Raw genomic sequence first — 24,105 nt, forward strand, 5'->3', positions numbered from 1 at the left:
TAAAAAAAGTATCCTTATGTGAATTGATACATCCTTTAACTTCCCAAGTGAGATGACAGTGAATTACTCTTACAGTTCATTTGTATTTCCTCTTATTAACACATTATATTACTACCCTGTTATATTGTTCACAGCCTGTCTCTATTCTGTTGTCTGTGAAAGGGATTTTACTCTAATATCTACCACTAAACTTTTTTGGGTAACAGATTTATTCATTGTCAAATGTCCTTTCCAGTTAAGGCCATCATATGTGTAAATTTTAATGATGAAAATGACATTTCACTTTAAAAAATAGAAAAATTCCCCTCCTTCAAAGAACTAATGAGTGATTTTTAATTTCTTTTTCTTTTTCTTTTTTTTTTTTTTTAGTTGTAGATGTGCACAATACCTTTATTTTATTTGTTTTTATTTTTTATGTAGTGCTAGGGATCAAACCCAGTGCCTCACACATGCTAAGTAAGTGCTCTACCACTGAGCCACAACCCCGGCCCCTAATAAATGTTTTTATTTAGCTGAATATTTAGTTTTCTTTCACCAGATGGATGTTTTTCTGTGCTGCATAATATTCTGTAGCATATTACAAACATATTAAGTAAATTTAACGATTCTCCTGTTGGACAATCGAGTTACTTCCTATTTTTTATTATATTTTAATTAAAAGGATGTTTAAATTGGTATAACCACTTCAGAAGAATATACCAAACAAAGTTACATAGGGCTGGACGCAGTATTGCATAGCTGTAATCCCAGAGGCTCAGGAGGCTGAGACAGGAGGATGGTAAGTTCAAAGCCAGCCATAGCAGCAGCTAGGCGCTAAGCAACTTAGTGAGACCCTGTCTCTAAATCAAATACAAAATAAGGCTGGGAATGTGGCTTGGTGGTCGAGTGCCCCAGTACCAAAAAAAAAAAAAAAAAGTAATTATTACATAGGTATATTACTGAAAGATACACAAAGAACTCTTCGAAAGATACACAAAGAAATCTTCATAGATTTCTTGGTGAGAGTATTGATTGATTGATTGATTGATAGATAGATAGATAGATAGATATACATACATATACACCTAGTTGCCCATCAAGAGAATGGATTTTGTGGTATGTTCACATAGTAGAATACTGTACATAGTCAGAATGAATCAACTCCAACTGCACGTAAGAGTGTAGCTGAACTTCAAAAACATAATGTAAGTGAAAGCCAGACATAAAACAGTAGATATTGTGTTGTTTTATTTATTTAAAAGTTCAAAATCATGATAAATTAATCTGTAGTAGTAGAAGCCAGGCTAGTTGTTATCTTGGAGGTGGGTGGGATAGTATTGACTGGAAGGAGACAGGAATTTTTCAGAAAGCTGGTAATGCTTTATTTCTTCACGTGGATATGGGCTTATGTTTGTTTTGTTTTTTAAAAAAGGGCGGTGGGGCTGGGGTTGTGGCTCAATAGCAGAGCACTTGCCTAGCATATGTGAGGCACTGAGTTAAATCCTCAGCACCACATGTAAATAAATAAAAAATAAAGGTACATCAAAACAAAAAAAAATTAAGAAAAACAACAACAAAGTTTATTATTAAAAATGTTGAAAGAGTGAAGGCTATAATTAATCCTGGGATGTTGGGTTGAATCGGTTTCATTTTCAGTGTGTGTAGAGCATCTGTATCTGTTTTTTAAGGGAGTTGTTTTGTTCTGCAGTTAGCTATTTAAAACAGTAAATTACAACAAACTTTCTGATTCAGTTGAAGTACTATTTTCCTACTGTGAAATTGGTCTTTTATGACCCAGTGGAAGATTTTTTTTTAAGTTATTTTTTGGTCCTCATCTAACATTACAGCAGCCAGTTTTTTAATAAAAACTCTTGTTATTGCCACAGTGAAAAATCAGGCTAGATATATAATATTAGAAAGTCTGTTGTGGTAAAACACGTTTTGTTGTGGACTTTGCCATTGGAGAGTCTCTTTTCTTCTCTCCTAAAGCAGTTAGGCTTTCTTTAAAACTTGTTTTCTAAGCGGGTTACATTTTGACCTGCACATAGTTCATGGGTAACCCCATGCCTTTTACTGTTTAGAACGTGAATAGACTATAGGGTTCTGAGGTGCACTTGCTACTGGGGAAGGAGGGAGTTGACCCTTGCTATTGTTACTAGTGCCCATGATAAAATATGGTTCTGCCCTTTGTACTGACAACAAATTACTGTACAGAATACCTGCACTATGGCTTTATTTGCACTGCTTAAATATAAAGTGAGGTGGGAAGGTGGATCCAGTTGGCAAAATACAGTGAATTTATCATAGTTTCTATGCCTTGACCAATAGATCTCTAGATAATGCTTGTATTAATGAAGGTGTCACTTAAGTGTGCAAAGGCCTGCCACTATTCATTTAACTGTGGCAACTAATTATTTTGGCCATAGAGGTTACAAAAAGAATGTCAGTTTTATTTGTATAAAACTTGCAAGGAAAGTGGGAATTCAGTATTCTCTGTCTTTACTATTCTTATCCTGTCTAGCATGTGACAGCAGGTTAATATCTCCAGGGTTGTACTGCAGTCTTCCTAATAAAACCAGAAAGACCTGATAAGGGACTAAATCTTCAAAGAGAAGAGAGCCTGGTTTCTGCTTCAGGGGTGTCCCAGTATGACCACTTCTCACTTCTGGGGGTGACTTCATTTGGACTTGAAGTTGTTGACTGGGTCCCCACCCCCCATGGTTATGGGTGCTACTGGATTGAGCTGTATCACAGACCATTTATTTATTTGTTAAACAGCAGCTCAGGAAACACTCCTGTTGGCCTAGTTGATATGAAAGGTCTGTGGAGTCTGCATGGTTCTTATCTGACCTTTTGATGCTAGAGTGGTAGGGTGGGGTAGGGTTTAGGCACAGGAGGCATTTTTTGAGCCTTGTCACAAGAAGCTCTCTAGGGTTCTACTGTGAGATGTCGCCTTACAATGGGCCTGATGTTGGGAGAGAATTGTCAAGCATTTTGCTGCTGGGAAGATTCTTGGTTCAAGATATATACTTTAGAGACAGGTTTGAGGCTGGGTATGGATGGCTTCTTACTATAGCCCTGCATCTCCCAAATTTCTGAGAGTCACTTTAGTGGCTACAATAACTCAACACAATAACTCTCAGGTGGGGGAGATCCTGTACAGATCTTGTGGGAGGGATGTGTTTATTGTCACCCGAACTTGGTGCATCACATGTTGGGAAAGTTACTTGTATTTCAAATAGGAACTGATTTTGAAGACTCTACCATGCCTGGAGTATGGAAGCTATAAAGAAAGACAAACTCAGTCCATAACAACCTGATTAAAAGTTTCAAGTATGGTCATATTACCAAAAGGATTTGGCTTTCCCATGTGTTCTGAAAATCACATTGTAGTTAAGAACTTTTGACCTTTGGCTAATTTTAATGACATCCTTTGTGCATATGGTTCCCAACTTACGAAAAACTTTTGACTTTACAATAGGGATATACAAGCAGTATGCATTGGGTAGAGCCACACTTTGAATTTGGATCTTTCCCTGCACTTCCAATATGCACCTCGCTTGAGATGCTGGGCAGCTGCAGCAAGCTGTGGCTCTGATACCCCATGACTGCAAGCGAAGACGACCAACACTGAGTGCAGTACATGGTGTTGCCAAATCGCGGGGTGTGGTGGGCAGGGTGGATTAAACACCTTCTCTGCATACAATATATTCAACTTAAGATGAGTGTGTCAGAATGTCTCCCCATTGTAAGTTGAGGAGCATCTGTATCTGTTTTTTAATCTAATTTTTTAGAATGGTTTCAGGTTTACCATAAATCAGAAAGGACACAGTGTTTCCATATATTCCCTGCTCCAAATATGCACAGCCTCCCCTGCTGTCAGCAGCCCACACCAGAGTGGTGTATTTATTACAGCTGACGAAGTCCCATTGGCACCTGTATCACCCAGAGTCCCTTAGAGTTCACTCTTGACATACATGTTCTGGATTTGGACATTTATCTACAGTTATAGAATCATACAAAATAGTTTCATTGCTGTAAAATTCTGTGCTCCAACTCTTCATCTGTCCCTCCCCCAAACCCCTGGCAACCACTGATGTTTTTACTGTCTCCATTGATTTGTCCTTGCAAGAATGTCCTATAGCTGACTGGGCATGGTGACCCACACCTGTAATCCCAGCTACTTAGGGCGCTGAGGCAAGAGCATTACAAATTGAGGTCAGCCTAGGCAACTTAGTAAGAAAACCCTGTCTCAAAATAAAAATTGACTGGGGATGTGGCTCAGTGGTAAGCACTCCAGGGTTTGATCCCCAGTACAAAAAAAAAAAAAAAAGTCATTATGATTGAAACAGTATACAGCCTTTTCAGGTCATCTTTCACTTAGTAATAGGTTCTTCCATGTCTTTGCCTAACCTGATAGTGTGCATTTTTTTTTAGCACTGAATATTCTGTTGTCTTGATGTACCACAGTTTACCTATTGAAGGACATCTTAGTCGTTTACAAATTTTAGCAATTATGAATAAAGCTGCTATACATATATGTGCAGATATTTTAGGGACATTTAAGTTTTTAACTCTGGGGAAAATACCAAAGATTGATATTTGATTGCAGGGTCCTACAATAACTGTGTATTTTTAACTTTTGTTTAAAAAAAAAAAAAAGAACTGCCAAATTTAAAAAAAAAAAACAAAACCTGCCAAAATCTTCCAAAGTGGCTGTAGTCATTTGTATCCTGTCAGCAGTGAATGAGTCTTTTCATTGCCTTTTCAATCTGAACACTAACTTCTAGTGTTAGTGTTCAGATTTCAGCCTTTCTAATCTCTAGTGGCACGTTACCATTGAGCCACATTCCCAGCCCTTTTTAAATTTTTTTCTTTTGAGACAGGGTCTTACCAAGTTGCTGAGGGCATTGCTGAATGCTGAGGCTGGTCTTGAACTCACGATCCTCCTGCTTTAGCCTCCTGAGTTGTTGAGATTATAGGCGTGTACCCACCTTGCCTGGCTTTTGTTTATATTTTTTAAGTTATTTCTGCACATTCTCCCATACTTTGGTCTCCACTCAACCCACACAAGCTAACATCTCTTTGTATGTTTTTAATATGTATTCTAGCTCATTCAGACCAATAAGCTGAAGCACTACCCCAGCATCCATGGAGACTTCAGCAACGACTTCAAACAGCCTTGTGTGGTGTTTACTGGGCACCCTTCCCTCCGATTTGGGGACGTGGTCCACTTCATGGAGCTCTGGGGAAAATCCAGTCTCAACACTGTCATATTTACAGGTAAATTTTAAACAACACCCTACCCTTTGTACTGGGGTCATTAGTGGATGTTCCTGCAAGGTGAGACCCAGGGAAGGATTTGACTCTAAGGCATAAATACAAACATTATGTACAAAAGAATTAAAAACCCGAAGCAAAGGAGGAAGAGTACAGCAGCATGAGCTGATAGGTAACTGTATTGAACACGATTTTCTATACTGGGGATCAAACTCAACACCTGTACATGTAGTCAGGTGCTGTACCACTGAGGACATCCCCAGCTCTTGAACACAGTTTGTATATCTGCTCTTCTAAGATTTTTCCCTGAGATAGAATTCGGCTGAACTGCTTTTTGGTAGCACTTAGTAAGAACTGCAGCAATTCTAGTAACCAGTCTTTACCTTTTAGGAACTGTTTACTAGGACAGATCTTTGTCCTTCAACTGTACATTACTCTGGCTTTCACTTGTTCTGGAGACACACACTTTAGGGAAGACAACTTCTTTAGTAAGGTTGAGTAGAGGATTGGCTGAAGTCACTGTATGTCATTTAAGATCTTCAAACATCCTTGGGTTTTGGAAATCTTACAAAGTAAAATTTTACAAAGTAAAAAACTTTGGTCTAAAATCTTATTCCACTTGATGTAACCTCAGCTGAGCCACCTCTGAAGCCTAGCTTTCCTCTCAGGAAATGGGATTGCTAGTAGCCTCCTCTGTGGGTAATCAGGAAGTGATATAGGCAGATCCTCTGCACAGCACCTACATGCAGCATTTCTTGACAAAGTAGCCATCATCTTCCCCTTCTTGTGAATTCTGATTACTTTAAAACTTGTGTTTAGGGGTAGAGAGTCTAATTACCCCAGAAGCATTAGAGGCATGGACAATCAGTGGCCCCAACCAGAGGCTACCAGGAACATGGCTATAGTCAAGCAAAGTTCTTGCCTTGTTGCAGAGAGGTAGAACACACACCACAGGCACGCATGTGGTTAAAAAGAACTTGTAGTATCTGGGCTAGAGCTAGGTAATTTGAGGTTATTCATTGATGTTGAGCTTTTTCTGCATTAAGTGCTGTCAGGACCCAAATCTGCAGCTGGGCACCTTAGTGATTTTCTTCTCTAAGGCAAGAGGAATAGAGCCAGGATAGGGTGATGTTTGCTCAAGAAGTGGTTGGGAGAGTCTTGTTCTTTAGTATGCGGCCCTGATTTTCGAGGGGTCTTGCTTAGTGGCCTTGTCTGATGTTGTTGTTCTTTGAATTTATTTGTATCCAGCAGGACACTGTGGTTCAGTCATGGGTGCCAGGCCAGCCCCTGCTAACACCCTGGCTAAGCAGAAAGCACCTGGAAAGCTCCCAGCCTTCAAGGGCTGCTTTTCTCCTTTCTCAGAGCACCTTTGGGCCAAAGGCAGGGGAATTCAACCATAAGACATAGATTTGCAATACCTGGAACTTGGCCACTGCCAGATTTTTGCTGAGAAGGTTGTCCAGAGAATGAATGTGTGGTAGGACTAAAGGTGTTTCTTCTGCTCCTTTTGATAAGTTGTGAATGACATGACAGTAGTTGATATTTATGCAGGCACATTAACCCTTGTGTGAACTTTTTACTTCAGCCAACCAAATTCAAAAGCCCAATGATCATGACTGCTCTTTGTAAAGAGCATTAAACTTGTTTGTTGGGCTTCCGGAGCAATTGGGTCTTTTCTGAAGTTTGCTAAGTGTGAGAGGCTACCTTTTCACTTGGAATCTTCCTTGAGTGGTCTGTGCTTGCCTCATTTGGTGGGTTCTGGGAATTCTTTGAGAAATCTGACCCACTGGAGGTGGTAATCTCATGTTTGGAAGTTCGATCAGTTGTCCTGAAGATTGGAGAAGTTAGTGTGCAAGGAGAGCACAAGCCCATGCTCTGTGAGAAGCAATGATCTCACTGGGAATCAAACTATCACTTAGCACATGAGCAGTGAGCCTGTTCTGTTGGCTCAAGCTAGGCAGCTCACTAGAGTGGAGTGAACAGTCCTTGCCAAGCAGACTGCAGTGGCCTCCAAGAAAAAAACAGTGATGTGACAAGAGTGGCTCACAGTCTCAAGAGCTGGGCTTCCTGGCAGAAGTGTGGCAGTCTCAACAGAAGCATTTGTTGACCTGAGCTCAGGGTCTGTTCAATGGCTTTTAGGTGCCTTCTGTCTGTAGGTGGCCATGATGGTGATTTATCTTGGGCCTGGGTACTAACATTGAGCACCTGATGTGATGTGATTATGTGGTCTCCACCAGGCCTCTTTACTGTGAGGTTACTGTTTTTCTCTTTGTGTTTAATCACAATCTTACAAAAGAAACTTAGAGAATTTCTAATATATCCTTTCTGCTTCAAATTTTATGAGTACTTTAGCATTTATCAATGATTCTGGTCTAAATAAGTTATTACTGCGATGATTGCCAAATTATTTTTTTTAATCATTTCTACAAGTTGGTGTTATGAAGAACTTTCTTTTATCTCCCATTTTGTTGTTGTTGTTGTTTTTTTGTTTATCCCCTTATTTCATCAATCTCACTGTGTTGAAAACTTTGAGCCCAGTCCCATGTCTCCCATTCTAAGTCCACCCCACAGAGTTCCTCCCTAGCCTTTCCCTTTGCTTATCTGGAATTCATTTTCCTCCCATAACCCACTCTATACTTCCTTGCTCACTCTTTCACACTGGCCCTCTGCTTGGCCCTGACCACACCCATCTCCACCTTGCTTGCCCGTTCCTCTTGTTGCCTACACATTAAAATCTCCTTTTTGAGGGTACACTTACCACACTCATGGTGGAATTGTTAGCTAGTACAACTAGTATGGAAATCAGCAACAGAAGTTGCTCAATATGAACAGCTGTACCACTCCTTGGTAATTATTCTGAGGAATTAAAGTTATCATATTGTGGCAATACATGCATACCCATGTTTATAGCAGCAGTTTACAATAGCCAAGTTATAGAACCAGCTTAGGTGTCCATCAACAGTTAAATGAATAAAGAAAATGTGTGTATACACGGTGGAGAGCATAAATAACAAAATTATGTCATTCGTAGGAAAATGGGTAGATGTGGAAAACTCCATGCTAACTGAGATAAGCCAGCCTCGGAAAGTCAAGGGTCATATGCTTTCTGTCATATGCAGAAGCTAGAGAGAAAAAAAGGAAAGACAATGGACCTCATGAAATAGAAATGAGACCATTAAAGTAAAAGTATCAGGGGAGTGGGTGTATCAGGAGGTAAGGGAATGACATAGGCCAATACACCGCTCCAAGCAGGTACCAGTACATCACAGTGAATTCCCTATTGTGTGTAGTCATAATGCACCAATACAATTATTAATTTTCTTTTTGTACTGTCCTTAGAACCAGACTTCTCATACCTGGAAGCACTGGCTCCCTACCAGCCCCTGGCCATGAAATGCATATACTGCCCCATTGATACACGACTAAATTTCATCCAAGTGTCGAAGCTGCTTAAAGAAGTGCAGGTAACAAAGGAAATTGTGCCAGCATCTTCACATGGTTGTGTCACCTCTGTGTAGCTTGCACAACCACATTGAGGGGTGGGGATACCTGCCTGCATGGGAGCCCCTGGCAGCTTTAGTCCTCACCTGTCTGCAGAGGGCTAGGACATTTGCTGGCTAACCTTTAGACTTACTAGTAATGATCTTCACATCCTGAAAGAAGTTGCTATGCTAAAGAACTCAAAAGTAGAAGGAAAAAAAAGCATGAACCACCAAATTAATTTTTTTTTGGTGAGGGAAGGGTTTGCCAGGGATTGAATTCAGGGGCACTTGACCACTGAGCCACGTCCCCAGCCCTATTTTCTATTTGATTTAGAGACAGGGTCTCATTAGTTGCTTAGTGACTCACTAAGTTGCTTAGGCTGGGTTTGAACTTGCAATCCTCCTGCTTCGGCCTCCTGAGATTACAGGCATGCACTACCACCCCTGGCTGCCAAATTAGTTTTGATAAAGTATCTGCTTAAAAGCAAATTGTTATGCTAGGCATAGTGGCACATACGTGTAATCCCAGCCAGTCAGGGTGTTAGGAAGACCCTGTCTCAAAATAAATGTAAAAAGCTGGGCTGCAGATGAGCAGTAAAGTACTCACCTAGTATGTATGAGGAGACCCTGGGTTGGATCCCCAGTGCCACAGAAAGAGGAAAAAAAACACAAGCAAATTGTTGCTGCCCCACCGCCAAAAGTCATTCTAGAAATATGTTCACTAAGTTTAAAATAAAAAATGAAATAAAAAAATAGAAATATATTCACTAAAAACAGTTTGTTTGAAATGTGTATTGGACCCTTGTTAATACCTGTTACCATTCACAGAATTGGTTTTGTTTGGTATGGGTTTTGTTGTTTTCATTTTTTATTTTCTGTCCTAGAGAAAGGGAAGTTGGGGTGAAGGGAGAACAGAGAGGCAAAGTCACTGCACTATGACAATAAGTCTTTTGGCAGTTGGGAGTGGGGTGCTTGATTAGAATTTCAGGGGAGACCACTGATGACAGGTGAGAAGAAGGCTTCTGATTTCCTCTTATTTCAGCATCTCCAGGAACATAAATGAGGTGTCATGGGGCTACCTCTGGCCTTAGTTGCTCGGTTAGGGAAGTGGGATTAGATCAGAAGCACTCTTTCCTCCTCTTTATAGAATCTGTATCATCAGGATGGGTTTGAACTTGCAGTCCTCCTGCTTCTGCCTTTACATAAAATGCTAGGGCATAGTGACAAGAAACAGCTAAAGTGAAAAACCTCAGGCAAACAGGGGGAGTGGAATCTGGTGCTCACCAGTTGCTGGCCCTAAATGGAAAGAATATGAGTTTTTTCTAGGCATGATGAGAGAGCCCACTTTGACTCGTGGAATGATTTGACACCCACTGTGTGCTCATCAACATGCTGGAAAGAATGGTTAAGAACTTGGTTTTTTTCCTTTACATTAAATAACTTTAAATCCCAGTCCCTAAGCCCACTGTATGCTCTTTATACTCCTCAGTCATATGCCAATATTGGAAACTAGAGGCCAGCTGGTCTCTATTTTAGAAGAAACAAACCTGGAAGAAGTCCTCAGGCTGTGACTGTGGAGTCAGGGCTGTGAGATCAAGTTACCTTCCAATCAGGAGGAAGAGCAAAGGACAGTTTGAGGGAGTATTTGCTCAAAAGAAAAAATGTTGTATTAAGTCCAAACCAGTTTAGCCTTTTGGAAATCCTTATTCCACGCCCTTAAGAGGAAGCAGAGATAACACAGTGACCATTTGTTTACAGTTGTGATATTTGTCCAGACTAAACATTGGTTTATGTTTTTCTCTCAAGATTTAAAATAAGACTTTTTTTTTTTTTAATGTTTCATCTCTGATTCATCGTCTACACAGCTGAGCACATGATACCTTTTGACCTGCAGGGAGCATAAGAAACTCCAAACCCAGAACCAAACCAGCATGAAAAGAGCTTGTTAGTAGCTGACGTGTGGGAAGTGTTATAGGAAGAGCATGACCTCAAGGAGCTTAGCGACCAGTTGGTAGTAGACACATGGATGTCACCATGAAAGTTACTTAAATATAGTGAAAAAAATAATGCAAACTGAGGCATCAGTCCTTCACTCGTAGGCACAACCAGCAACTCAGAGCTTTTCTCTGGAATGTTGATTCTGCTTTCCCCAAAACCCTCTCCTCTCTCCTCCCATCAGTTAGTTGGGTTTGAGAAGATGAGAGTTCCATATGGCCTGAAAGCAGCAGGCCTGAGCATCCAGGAAGCTGGGCAAGGAATGGGCTCCTGAGTGGGCTGCTCTGTTCATAGCTGCCTCTGCTTTCCTGTTTTCTCCCTTGACCCTATTCTACTGGTCCTCAGCCCCTGCATGTGGTCTGCCCTGAGCAGTACACCCAGCCACCCCCAGCCCAGTCACACAGGATGGACCTCATGATCGACTGCCAGCCCCCAGCCATGTCCTATCGTCGGGCTGACGTCCTCGCCCTGCCCTTCAAACGTCGATATGAAAAGATAGAAATCATGCCAGAGGTGAGCCATTCTTTTTCTCATGGTTAAATTCAGGTTTCCCACTTGAGTCTCTGTGGTGGCTTTCTTTTGAGTTTGTGTCAAATATGAATGAACCAAAGAAAAGATAAAAAGCCTCCTAAGCAACTGGGAAGAAAGGTGGGATCATCAGGGTCTCCTGTTAGAGCCGGACAGTGCGCTCCCGCAGGCCTCGTCAGGGTCGGCCCTGGAGAGTGGGAACACTGGTACCTGCCCTGTCCTTAACTGCCTTAGAGCTGTAGTTTTTCCCATCTTTTCTGAACTGCATTGAGTCAGGGACAAGTTTCACTGCTCTCAGAGATGGAGGCGAAAAGAATGACCAGAAAAGCAGAGGTTTAAACTTATCACTTGTATCCATTTTAGTATAAAAATGATTGTCCTTCTCTATCAGAGTCTGGATATGTAGTTCTGTGAAATCTTAGCTTCTGCTTTAACAGCAAAAAGCATATTGTACACATGGAACAATCTGAATGTGTTGTGCTTAAGTGACTCCACCTTGAGGAAGGCAGCAGCAAAGGTGAATGACCCCTCCCAAAGTGACAGCCAGGAGCATGGTTGGAGGCTGCTTCTGTCTTCCTTTTGCCTCTTAAGACAACTTGAATGGGTTTTAACAGATATTAAAGGGGAATAGGCAAACTTATTGTTAAAAATCAGTGTACCCAAAAGTCTTTTGGGGTTTTGAGGTTCAGAAACTGTATCCAGATTTTGGATGAGATCAAGGTCCTGAATGTTGTCTTTTTCCATGGCCTGACAAAGCTGGTGTGGATCCAGTCCTGGTACATGGATTCCTTTCCAGAATTAACCAGGGTGATTTTCTTAATTAAGAACAATAGATTAAAGAGAACCAAGCTAGTTTTAATAATTAATTTAGGTAAAATTGATTCAGCAATACAGAACTAGTTTTTAAATGCAAGCCATACGTTTTTTATGAAGATATAAGTAGACAGTCATCATGTTTAATAGCCACTATTGCCTGCTGCAGCTCCTTGGGAGGGCATCCTCCCAGGGCAGGCATCCTCCCAGGGCAGAGCGGCCAGCAGTGTGTGTTTAGGCAGCTACAGTGAGTCCAGGCATGGGGAAGGCAGGTGAGGACAAGGCACCTGGCCGGCAAGGGGCCTTCTGACATGTAGGCCAGACCCATGTGCTGTCACACATGGTAAATCTTTGTCTTTGGAAAAGGGATTTAACTGCTGAAAATAATTTTCAACAAAAGTTATTTGTAATAACATCTAGTGATCGAGCTTGGTGAAATATGACACAAACTGAATTTTAATTTCAAAGCAATGAAATTCATCTTCTTATATTTGGTTATAAAGATTTTTAAAAGGGGAAGTCAAAGACATGTTAAGCTATAAAGTTCTGGAAAGACACACAGATACGTATACATATACACACACACACACACACACACTTCTCAAGCTGACTACTTAGAAGGTCTTTTGAATGTCTGTAGTCTAATAATTCTTTTTAAAGGAAATTTGTTCTAGTTGGAGCCTGTGAATTCAACAACTCAGACTTGTCTTGACTAAGCAGTTTGTAAGTGTAGCTCATTCATGAGAGAGGTGCCACAGTGACTAGTTCAGTGTCGTCGTGGGTGCCCCCCTACCCCCACCACAGCTCTCTGGGTAACACATCAATCCTTCAGTGCAGCCTCCACAGTTGTCCTTCTGAATACTTCAACTGGAACTTTAAGGAAATGGCTGATTGGTTTAGACTCCTAGTTGCCCAATCCATTAGGTTAATAGCATCTTCATTGGATTGGTTTTGTTCAGTAATTTGGCTCTCATGATAAACTTTTTTTTTCACCACTAGGGGAGAATTGAAAGCAGGTTTCCCACTCTAAAAAGGAAATTTTGGTTTTGTTGTTAACATAGAAGTTGGGCTCATTATTCCCACTTCTAATTTTATAGTGATTTAATATATTTTAGCATTTTATTTTTCTCATCTTAAAATAAAAGACACTGGCCTGGGCACTTGGGATTATTTTTGTCTGACATTTGACAGTGGCTGGGGTTGAAGGCCTACATTTAGATTTCAATATTCTTGGCCGTCAGGCCTCAAACTTTCTGGTCTCAAGACTTCTTAAAACTTAGGATCTGTGGGAGCTTTTGTTTGTGAGGGTTAGAGCTATTGATATTTACTATAATACAAATTCAAACAAAGACACTTAAAATGTTTATCAGTTCATTTTAAAATAATGCAAACCCATGATATGTTAATGTTATTAAGAATAAGGACAAAAAAACAAGTCCCAACACTAGAAATAACGCTGTTGGATATCTGTTTGATATTCATGTGAGAACTGAGCGTGTGGTGGCATTGTGCCTCGGGGGCTTTTTCACGTGACCCTAAGTATGTGGTTAAGGTTATTCCAAAAGCTTCAGTTTTAAGGACTACATAGTGATCTGTCATAAATGTATCATATATTTAATTATTCATTTACTAGTGGGCATTTATTACATTTTTTGTTTCCCTATATTGTAAATACTGTAAATTTGTAATTCTTTTTCTTCCTCAAAAGTTATTTGGTCATTTTAGACTGCAATTCAAAGGAGAAAATAGTAATGATCTTCACTAGAGATTCAGCCCCTTGCGTGATTTGGTACCCTTTCCACCAGGCTGAGCCTTTGGGGTCACCATCTACCAGGAAGGTGGGGCCAAAACCCAGTGGCCTCCTCACTCCAGACCTTGGACACCTCAGCTCAGCACCCTTCCCTTCTGATCAGGGAGCCCACCTAAAACCCCACATTTCCTTTCAGCTCGCGGATTCCCTGGTGCCCATGGAGATCAAACCCGGCATCTCCTTGGCAACTGTCTCAGCTGTGCTGCACACTAAAGATAACAAGCACGTGCTTCAGGTACCTCGGGCAGGTGGGGAGCTGGGTGGGGACCCTGCAGAGACCCTCTCCTCAGGATGGTCTTGGCAGCTGAGCCAGCTCCCTAGGCAACATTTCCCAAAGTAGCAGAAACTGGAGACCACGCTACTTAGTGCATATTTGAAGCAAAGATGGCACTTCTTTTTTTAATATTTACTTTTAGTTGTATTTTTATTTATTTTTATGTGTTGCTGAGGATGGAACCCCAGGGTCTGGCACATGTGAGGCGAGTGCTCTACCGCTGAGCCACAACCCCAGCCCCAAAGGGTTCCTTTCTACTTATTTTACTGAAGATGAGGCCACACATTGTCCTAAGTGGCAGGCACAGCTCTGGAAGCATCAGCATCACTCCCAAACTTCTGTGCATTCCCTCTGCATGGCTAAGTGGGTGCAGAAGGGAGACCTGAGAAGTAGCAGGTACAGGCGCTCCCTCCAAGGTCTGGAAATGCAAGCACACCCCTCAGACTGTGAAGGCCCAAGGCCTGGCACAGGTTGGTGGCACTTGTCTCTTTAGAATTCCTTTCAGACTTCGAACTCTGACTTTTGTGCCCCTATATCGTGGGCTCCTTCTTGCCACTTAAAATGTTGGCCACTGAGCTGTGTCCTTAACATACATTCTCCTTATTCATACCCCCAAAATCCCCTTAAAATTCTCATTTTATAGGCAGTTTATCTGACTGTTAGATTCTTGAACAAAAGTTTCTTCGGCTAGAAGACGACAAAGCTACATCAGACCCTCCAGCCAGTGTCCTTAACCACTATTAAATTGAATTGATGGGAAATTTAAAGAGAATTTTGTTAAAAGGCACCTAAGATGTTGATCCATGTAGATGGTTTTGCACTGGCTCAAATGGAGCCCAGCTGATAGCCTGGACTTGGGTGCGTTTTCACACCACTGGTAACTGCAGGTCAGAGAGCCCCCACTACCTCTACATCAGAGGAGAGGCTTCTGCAGGACACAACAAAACAGATGTCTTAAGAGGAAGTGCTCAGTGAGCTCTGTGCTTTTTTCCTTGCCCTAGCCACCACCCAGACCCACCCAGCCCACCAGTGGAAAAAAGAGAAAGCAGCGGGTAAGTGAGGACATTCCGGACTGCCAAGTGCTGAAACCTCTGCTGAGCGGCTCCATCCCTGTGGAGCAGTTCGTGCAGACCCTGGAGAAGGTGAGCAAACACCAGACTGAGTGTGGGCCTGCTATCTGTGGCTCATGGTCATTCCCTAGCTCCAAGGAACATGTGTTGCCATTTTCACTGAGATCCCACTGTCCAAAAGCTGTTGTCCTCTACTGTCTCTCTGATCCAAGGTCAGTCGGGACAGAATCAGCAAAAGGTTTACAGAGTTGAGCCAAGAGAATGCCTTCCTTCTCCAGGTAGCCCTGAACTATTTCTCACCACCATTCCTGTCCTTCCATCCATTACTGCTAGGTAGCTAGCAAAATGCCTCTCCATACCCACTTGCTGTAAAACAGGAAGACTGAGAAACAGCCCATCTTCAAAAACAGGTGAGGCAGGCTAGGATACACAGGGTCTATCCGTGCTGGAGCCACACTTTTCCACAGAAAGGCCACTGGCTGTCTAAGCAGATCTAGGTCTCTATTCAATTGAGAGGATTTGGTGTGTCAGGGGAGGGGATCAATGATGCTAGGTCCCTGGGAATTGGAAAATTGGTCCAGCAGATAGGGTCAGTCATCTGGGAGCACACTTGTCCTGTCTTTCTGTCTCAGCAGCCATCTCTACCCACTGGGCCCCCATGGCTGCTTCTCCCAAAAAAGAGATTTCTTATAACCTGAAAGTTCTCTCATTTTAGCTTCAGCCTCAGGACTTTATAAATTCTAATGCCAACAGTGATTGCTAGAGTGCTTACGAGGAAGGGGAGGGATTGCTTCAAGATGGTGCTGTTGCACGCCTCTTATGAGAACTGTGGTTAACTCTGGTGACTCCTAGAAAGACAAGTCCCCTGCTAAACTATTAATAATCATCTTTAGTTCAAACTAAATATCTCAATTGCCAACTTTTCTAGCCTTAAAAAATAAAGGCTTCCTCTTGTGTAGGTTTCAGCTTTCAATGTTCTGAACCAGCTCTCCTCAACCCTCTTACATGTGCTTAAGTGATCATATTGGCTCCACCTTCCACATTACATTACAGGGCTCCTGGTCCCTGGTCATGGGCCTGAAATTTGACTTCTTTTTGAAACACTTGGGAATGACTTGCTTTCCCTGCCTGGCTTATCCACAGACTAACTGTGGGTCCCTGCTGAGTGTTCCCTTGGGCCTGTCTGCCTTACTTCGTAATTGCAAGAGAAATCTCAGTACCTGTCCAAACCCATGCCAGAGCTCAGTGCACAAAATAGTCTCCCCCTGGTAGTGCTCTTCACTTCTTTTTCTAATTTATACCTGATTTGTAAGAAAACTCCATACTTAGCATTAGAGACAGCTGGAAAGATGATTGTCCTGCTGCCTATCTCCTTGCCCCTTGAAAGGGATTTGCCAAATCCCAAGGTCACTGGTACATGTTGTGATGAAGAGCATTTTCTGGGAGCTCACAACAGCTGAAACTTACGATGTGGCTTTTTTGGGGGTGGGGGGGCACGCAGGTGCAGAGGCCCAGAATCACCTGGCATCCCAGACTCCTGAACACAGGGCCCTGGATGTGCTCAAGTCACTTACAAAAACCTGAATGGGTTTAACAGGGATGACAAAATGGGTTGTGGAAATTGTCATGTTTTCATGAGATTTTGCATGTCAGGGCCTCTTATAAAGTATATGAAACTATGGTAGGATTCTGTTGCTGTGGTCAGCCCTGTTAATCAAAAGAGTTGTACTGAGGAATATCAAAATGCCTCTTCCTAGAGTTTAGTCAGGCCTAGGAAGTGTCATTTTTAGATCCTGCAGTTTCAAAATATCATCTTCCTTTTCAGTCAGCCCTTACTTTTCAGAGTTCCACCCTCCTCACCTTTTCTTTCTCCCTGTACAGCATGGCTTCAGTGATATTAAGGTGGAAGACACAGCCAAGGGCCATATTGTTCTGCTCCAGGAAGCCGAGACACTCATTCAAATTGAAGAAGATTCAACTCATATCATTTGTGACAATGACGAGATGCTGAGGGTTCGACTACGGGATCTTGTCCTCAAATTCTTACAGAAGTTCTGAATGGAACATAAGAGCCATTTTCACTCCTGCGATCCTACAGTCCTTCATCATGGCTCCCAGCACTGGCCATCTGAGGAAGGGCAGGAAAGGCCTTTCAGTGTGTCTGGAATCCTCTGGCGTCAGGAATGAAGAGATGGCGCTGGAGGGAAATGAGCTGAAGCTGTGACCAGGATCTTCTAGTCCAGGCAAGAACATTCCCTTTGAACTTTAGAATCATTTTCAATTCTGGTTTTTGAGTAGCTGAAGGGTGACAGAAACCCTTTCCAAGAGGCTCACAGTGGACAGGGAAGTAAAGGGTGACTGGCTTGTTGTCTCATATGGCCCATGTTTGTTTTTCATGATTCACTGGCTCTGGGCAGGGGAACTAGTGTTTGATTTTATTTACCTGCCTTTAGTGCTGCAAGTAATAAGATGATCCTCCAAAATAAGCCGTCTATCCTTACACAGAATGGCCCATCTTTGTAAATAAAATGTATTTTTATAGAAGTATCTGCATTCTATTGAACCTACAATTTAAACAATGATTTAGTGGGGGTGGGGGGGCATCGTAAACTAAGAAAATGCCATCGCAAATTTTAGTTTGTGTACATTTGATCATACAACCCAGCATTGTTTACAAAAAAACATTTCTTAAGCTTAAATACCTTTTAATATAATTTACCTAGGCCTGTATACATGAAAAACACCGACAGATCCATGATACCAGCCTTGACTTTCCAGGGAGGCCCTAGCAAGTACAGTCATATATTGCATAACACCGATGGGTGTATTGTAAGATCATACTACCTGCTGACACTGTATACTTCTTTATATTAAGCATGATGTTCACCAAGTGACAGAACTGCCTTTCCTGCGGATCCTCAGGGTCTGCTCAGATGCCCACAGCCACACAGTGAGGTCCACGTAGTGAGCCACGTAGAAAGAGGTCTTAGAGAAAAATACTCTACTGCATTTGAAATAATGCTGGGTATCAATAGTTTAAAGCCAATTTTTACCAGATCACATCTAATCCCAGTGTAGACTAGAACCCACACTCCAGCTATCTATGTCCCTTGTGGCCCAGGGGAGCACAAGCCTGTGGTGAGCCCAGTCACTGCTGCTCTCAGAGTCTGACTGAAAGCCAGTCATCCCTCTAGTTCTAACAGCTGAGTTTCACAACAGGAAAATAACGCAGGAACTATTTTAAAAAAAAAAAAAAAAACTCTAGGGAACTAGTGGCTTAGGATTTGTGGAGAGTTGATCTTCAGTTCTCTGGAGTGATTTTATCACTGGGAATGAGTTGTTCTTTAGAGGCGTATTAGATTATGGTTTGGATATGAAGTGCCCCCAAAAGTTCCTGTATTAATGGCCGGAACCTCTGACACCTTGAAGCAAAACAAATTTTTCCTTCTGTAAGTTGTTTTTATCAGGTATTCTGGTCACAGCAATACAAAGCTGACCAACACAAGGAAGAAAAGAACCACCTTATTTTTTCCATTTCCAACTTGGCCAAGTCAGGCACAAGAATGCTTATGCAGGTTTCTGTTTTCCTATGTATGGATCATTCCTTCGAGGTGCCTAGGATGTTTCAAAAAACTATGGGATTATACCAGCATGGGACAGAGTCAGCCTGAAGAGACTGAAGGGCCATGCTATGAAAATTTAGTTTTGGCCAGACATGGTGGCACACATCTGTAATCCCAGTAATTCAGGAGGCTAAGGCAAGATGGCAAGGTCAAGGCCAGCCTTAGCAATTCAGTAAGACCCTGTCATAATATAAAAGATGTGGCTGGAGATATAGCTCAGAGGTAGAGCACCTCTGGGTTCAATCCCTAGTACCACCAAAAAAAAATTTGTTTCCAGGAAGGAAACTGTAAATATGTATCACATGCAGGCATCCTTTGTAATGAAACTTTTGAGAAGATCAGAGTTGAATTTTTAAAACCTCTTTAAAAATGCAAAAGTATCATAAAGCTCAAAAGAAACCAAAACAGTTGTTTTATATAAATGTCCAGAAGTGCCCTAGGATTTGTCAGAGTCTAACTTTTGTTAAAAAGTTTGACTAGAGAGCCCAAGGGTAAGTACTGAGACCAACAGATGTTAAGTACCAATAAGTCAGCAAATGCTTGACGGGCTGAAGTAATTTATAAATCATGGAGGTTTTCATCAAGTCATCACCACCCTACTTAGTGGCAGAAGACAGAGGCAGAGCATTCTTTAGAGCAGACAGAAAATCTAGAGCTGGCCTTCCCCGGCCCTGAGAAGGAACATCTGAAGTCAAATGTTTGGGAATCAAAATAGGTTGGTTAATAAGAGACCCAAAAAGAAAGGAGAAGCTGCCTATTGGAAATGCAACCCTAACTACTGATTGGTACCCACCTGGTCAAGAGTCTGACATCTAGGAAAAACTTGGGGCGAGGCCTTAGCTCAGTCATAGAGCACTTGCCTAGCATGTGCGAGGCCCCTGAGTTCAATCCCCAGCACCTACCAACACCACCACCCCAAAAAAGCCAGTGTAATAGTGATTAAGTGTTAATTCATATTAAAGAGTCGAGTGACCTAATTTTGTTATTTATGTCTATTTTTACAAAGTAGTAACAGGGGTGAGAGAGCACTTCACATTCCTTCACAAGTGGAACAGGAGAATGACACCACCAGCTCACCTGGATTAGGGCCTTTCCACTCTGAACTATTCAAATGTTTTCTTGTCTTTCGGACTCATAAAAGCTCACCGTCCATGATGCTACAGGGGAGCACCTGGAATCTCTCTTGCTTCTAAGCACGACTGGATTCATGAATCTTTGCTGGAATAAACTACTAAATTTATTTTGTCTAAAATTTTTTTTTTAACATGACTTTCCACAAAGTGGTATAGTGGCTTTTATTTTTGCATTAAAAATTACGCCAAAACTTAGTGGCTTAAAACAAGCATCTCTTGAGGCTGGGGCTGTAGCTCAGTGGTAGAGCACTTGCCTAGCATGTGTGAGGCATTGGGTTCAATCCTCAGCACCACATAAAAATAAAGGTACTGTGTTCATCTACACCTAAAAAAAAATTTTTTTTTTTAAAAAGCATTTCTTTGCTTACCATTTCTGTGGGTCAGGAATCTGGTGTGGCTCAGCTGAGATCTTCTGACTCAAAGGCATCCCTCTTAATGGTCAGTTAGGTGTTGGATGGAAAACAGTTTAAGTAGCTTCTGCCTTCCATATCCTGTGTCAGGATTGAGGAGCTGGGCCTCCTTGTCTCCTGAGCCTATACCTTTTGGCCTCGTGAGGTAACCTATAAAGGCAGGAATTTGGAGTTTTCTGCAGAAACCAGAGTTGTGGAACCTCCAAAGCTATATGATGGTGTCATAAGATGAGCCAAGCAAACTGGTAGGAGGGACAGGGAGATGCTGTTTGCCTCTTTCCTCTACAGCCAGGAGAAGTGAACACTGACTTCATTGTTTCACACTACCTGTTTCCAGATTCTCTCCAGTGGAACTATACACAAGTAATATTCCTCTTCTTTGAGCCTACAATTCTGCAGGAAGTCACAACTAAGTCCTGAAGATAGGCAGTATACAGCCGAGCCAAAGAGATCTATTCTTGCTGTGGGCCAGAGCCAGCATTGATCATGAACTTTCTTTTCTAAAGGTTAAATGCTAGTCTTCACTACTCCCAGGCAGCCCATTACATATCAGCCCATTACATACAGATTTTAATCATATCATAAAATATTATTTATGTGTAAGTGTGTGTGTGTATATTTTGAGTCACAGGACTATACATCTTTGAAAAATGTTTTACCCACATCTTGTCATTAAGCACAGAGACTATTGCTTGTTTCTTACATTGGTATTGGAGGCCCCTGAAAAAAATGGAGACATAATGATTCTTATGTTAGCAGGGTTTTACCCTGTACTCTCCTGCAGTAAACCACAGTAATAATTCCTAACCGTTTATATATTCCAGATGTACAACTGTAAAATCATTCACAAAAGTGATTGATTCCGAGTTAATAAACATATCACCTAAATAAAATAAGTTGGCTAGCATATTTTATTCAATATTATTTAGTCTGGTAGCTAATTACAATGCTCACTTGTCAATCAATAAGCACCTTCCAATTGGTGAGCATGTATTAAGCACCTACTACTACATTTTGTGCATTATGCTGTCTCCAATAATTTTAGCTCACTATAATAACAAGACAAAATTAGAGTTTTCCCTGAACAACTCACAAGTACAGAGGAACAAATTTCCAGGACCATAAGTGCTTTGGGGACAGTCTGTATTTTCTATTTGTCTCAACATGAGGCTTTGGGAAAGAAGGGAAGAAAATCTTAGAAATGTGTAAGAATTACACTCCTAATATGCCTTTCCTGGTAGTCAGGGTTTTTGTTGTTGTTTTCCTTTAACTATAATTTGTAAACTTGAGAACCCAAACATACATGGAAAAATTCCTGTCATTGAAATCACTGTCATTCAAACTATGCTCTAAAATACTAATCTAACCCAGTGCCTCACATTGCTAGGCAAGTGCTCAGTGGAGGGCTTACTAATGAAATAGATGGTAACTGCATCCTGCAAGCTAAATCCAGCCCCCTTAAACTACAGAAATAAAGATGATGTTGCATAGCAAATCTGATGTGGCCCATAAAGTCTAAAATATTTACTATCAATTTTTTTTCAATGTGTACAAAGGTAAATGCACATGTAATAAATAGCCCCCATCAGACCTGACCCTCCCACATATAAAATTGTAAATCTAGATGCTTCAAGCAGGCAGATTAGATCAAACAGTAACAATACTAGATAGAATGAATAATAATCACACACATACACACAGAACTGAACTCATTAGCAAGTAAAGGAAAATCCTAGCCCAACTGAAGGATTCAGAACTTAAAGAGAGGAATAAATGGCAGTGAGTTCACATCTTCAGGGTAGACTAAAGAGCACTGCAGGATAACTAAACTTGTTCAGAAAACCTGGTTGTAGCAGCCTGAATAACAGGATGCAGTTCAGGACAGCCTTGGCTGCTATAATGAGGGGAAGATCCCAGGTCAGAGACTCAGAGCAGGACCTCTGAACTCTGTATTCTGCAGCAATCTCTGGGAATCTCTGTTGCTCCCTGCAACAAGCCTGCTAAGTATAGGTTGAAAACAAGAACCAACTATATACTACCTGCAAGAAATGCACATTAAACAGAAAGAGGAAGAGCCAAGTGAAAAGAAAGTGAAAGCAGCTGGCACAGCCTCAAGATATAGAACACTGCCCAAGAAGACGACAGGGACGGATAACTCCAAAATAAGTGAAAATCAACAGTATTGGTAAGGGGTAAATTCTTACACCAATGTAGTAATTACTAAAGTAACCTGATAAAAATAATTGGTAAATTAATGGATAACCTGAACAAATTGATATTTCTTATATACTATGCTCTTTAGCTGCATAACTTCACCCCCCCCCCTTTTTTTTTGCAAGTGTATATCGTATATTTACTATGAAAGTCATATCCTAGGTGACAGGTCAAGTCTCTCTACATTTAAAAGGTTTGAAATCATATAGAAAATGTTCTCTCAGTTAGAACTTCATAAAATATTTCAGAACATGGCAAATCAAACATAATTCTAAAATAATTCATAAATCAAAGAAGACATCCAAAATCAATTAGAAAATGTTTTGAACTGAGTGATGATAAAAATAACAGCTCAAAATTTATATCACACTGTTAACATAGTGCTTAAAAGGAAATTTATAGCTTTATTGTTCATAGAAAAGACATAAAATTGACCTAAATTTTCACTTTAAGAAACTATACAACAAACTGAACCCAAAGAAAGTTGAATGAAAATAGAAACAAAAATCAACAGAAGGGGCTGGGGTTGTAGCTCAGTGGTAGAGCGCTCGTCTAGCATGGGCGAGGCCCTGGGTTCGATCCGCAGCACCATATAAAAATAAATTAATTGGGGCTGGGGATGTGGCTCAAGCAGTAGCACACTCGCTTGGCATGCGTGGGGTGCTGGGTTCAATCCCCTGCACCACATAAAAATAAAAATAAGAACGTTGTGTCCACCTAAAACTAAAAAAAAAATATTAAAAAAAATTCTTTAAAAAAAAAAAAGTAACTGATATTTAAAGCAATCTTGGAGAAGACGAGCAAAGTTGGAGGACTCATACTGTATTTCAAGGCTAATGAAATGAAGTTACCAATGAAGACGGAACGGTACTGGCACAAGGAGTCATCGGAATAGGAGAGCTCAGAAATGTTCAGTGATAACTTTGTCTCAGCACAGTCCCCAAATCAATCCCATGAAGAAAGTAAAGTCTTTTTAACAAATGGTGCTGGAATGATTAGTTACCCATATTATATATATATATATATTTGTAGATGGACACAACACCCTTATTTTACATGTGGTGCTAAGGATCTAACCCAACACTTCTAGGCAAGTGTTCTGCCACTGAGTCACAACCCCAGCCCAAGATATCTGTATTTTAAAAAAAAAAGAATTAGAACCTTGATCGCTATCACGTACCAAAGTATAAAAGGTAACACCAAAAACTTCTAGTAGAAAAATATATAATAACACCATATTCATAATTTAGGGTAGGCACAGGTTTCTTAAGGCCCAGAAAGCAGTAATAAAGTTAAAATTATCTTATCAAAAATCCCTCATTTTATCTCTTTTGATGAGATAAAAATTATCTCATCAAAAATTTCCCACAAGCTGGGAAAAATACTTTGTTACATAAGATGTACCTGGGAATGGACTAATTGTCCAGGGTAAAGAACACCTGAGGGCTGGGGCTGTGACTAGGTAGAGCCCTAGCATGTGTGAGGCACTGGGAT

At 41.1% G+C, this 24,105-nt stretch overlaps 1 protein-coding gene across 5 annotated transcripts in view; it reads left to right on the forward strand.

Moving 5' to 3' along the window:
• The window catches only part of Ints9 (integrator complex subunit 9), a 91,282-nt gene extending 71,188 nt beyond the window's left edge, over positions 1-20,094 (forward strand). For 2 of the 5 annotated variants that reach the window (XM_005337223.5, XM_078030807.1), the window contains 6 exons: positions 5,091-5,262; positions 8,599-8,723; positions 11,082-11,249; positions 14,024-14,122; positions 15,163-15,303; positions 17,113-20,094. In XM_005337223.5, coding sequence (XP_005337280.2) covers positions 5,091-5,262; positions 8,599-8,723; positions 11,082-11,249; positions 14,024-14,122; positions 15,163-15,303; positions 17,113-17,289 — 882 coding nt within the window. In that variant the 3' untranslated portion in view covers positions 17,290-20,094. The remainder of the gene's footprint in view (positions 1-5,090; positions 5,263-8,598; positions 8,724-11,081; positions 11,250-14,023; positions 14,123-15,162; positions 15,304-17,112) is intronic. The other 3 variants (XR_013430169.1, XR_013430168.1, XM_021734506.3) reach the window with 3 other exon arrangements.
• The last annotated feature ends 4,011 nt before the right edge of the window (positions 20,095-24,105 follow it).

Source organism: Ictidomys tridecemlineatus, chromosome 14, assembly GCF_052094955.1.
Source record: "Ictidomys tridecemlineatus isolate mIctTri1 chromosome 14, mIctTri1.hap1, whole genome shotgun sequence".
Taxonomy (NCBI): Eukaryota; Metazoa; Chordata; class Mammalia; order Rodentia; family Sciuridae; genus Ictidomys; species Ictidomys tridecemlineatus.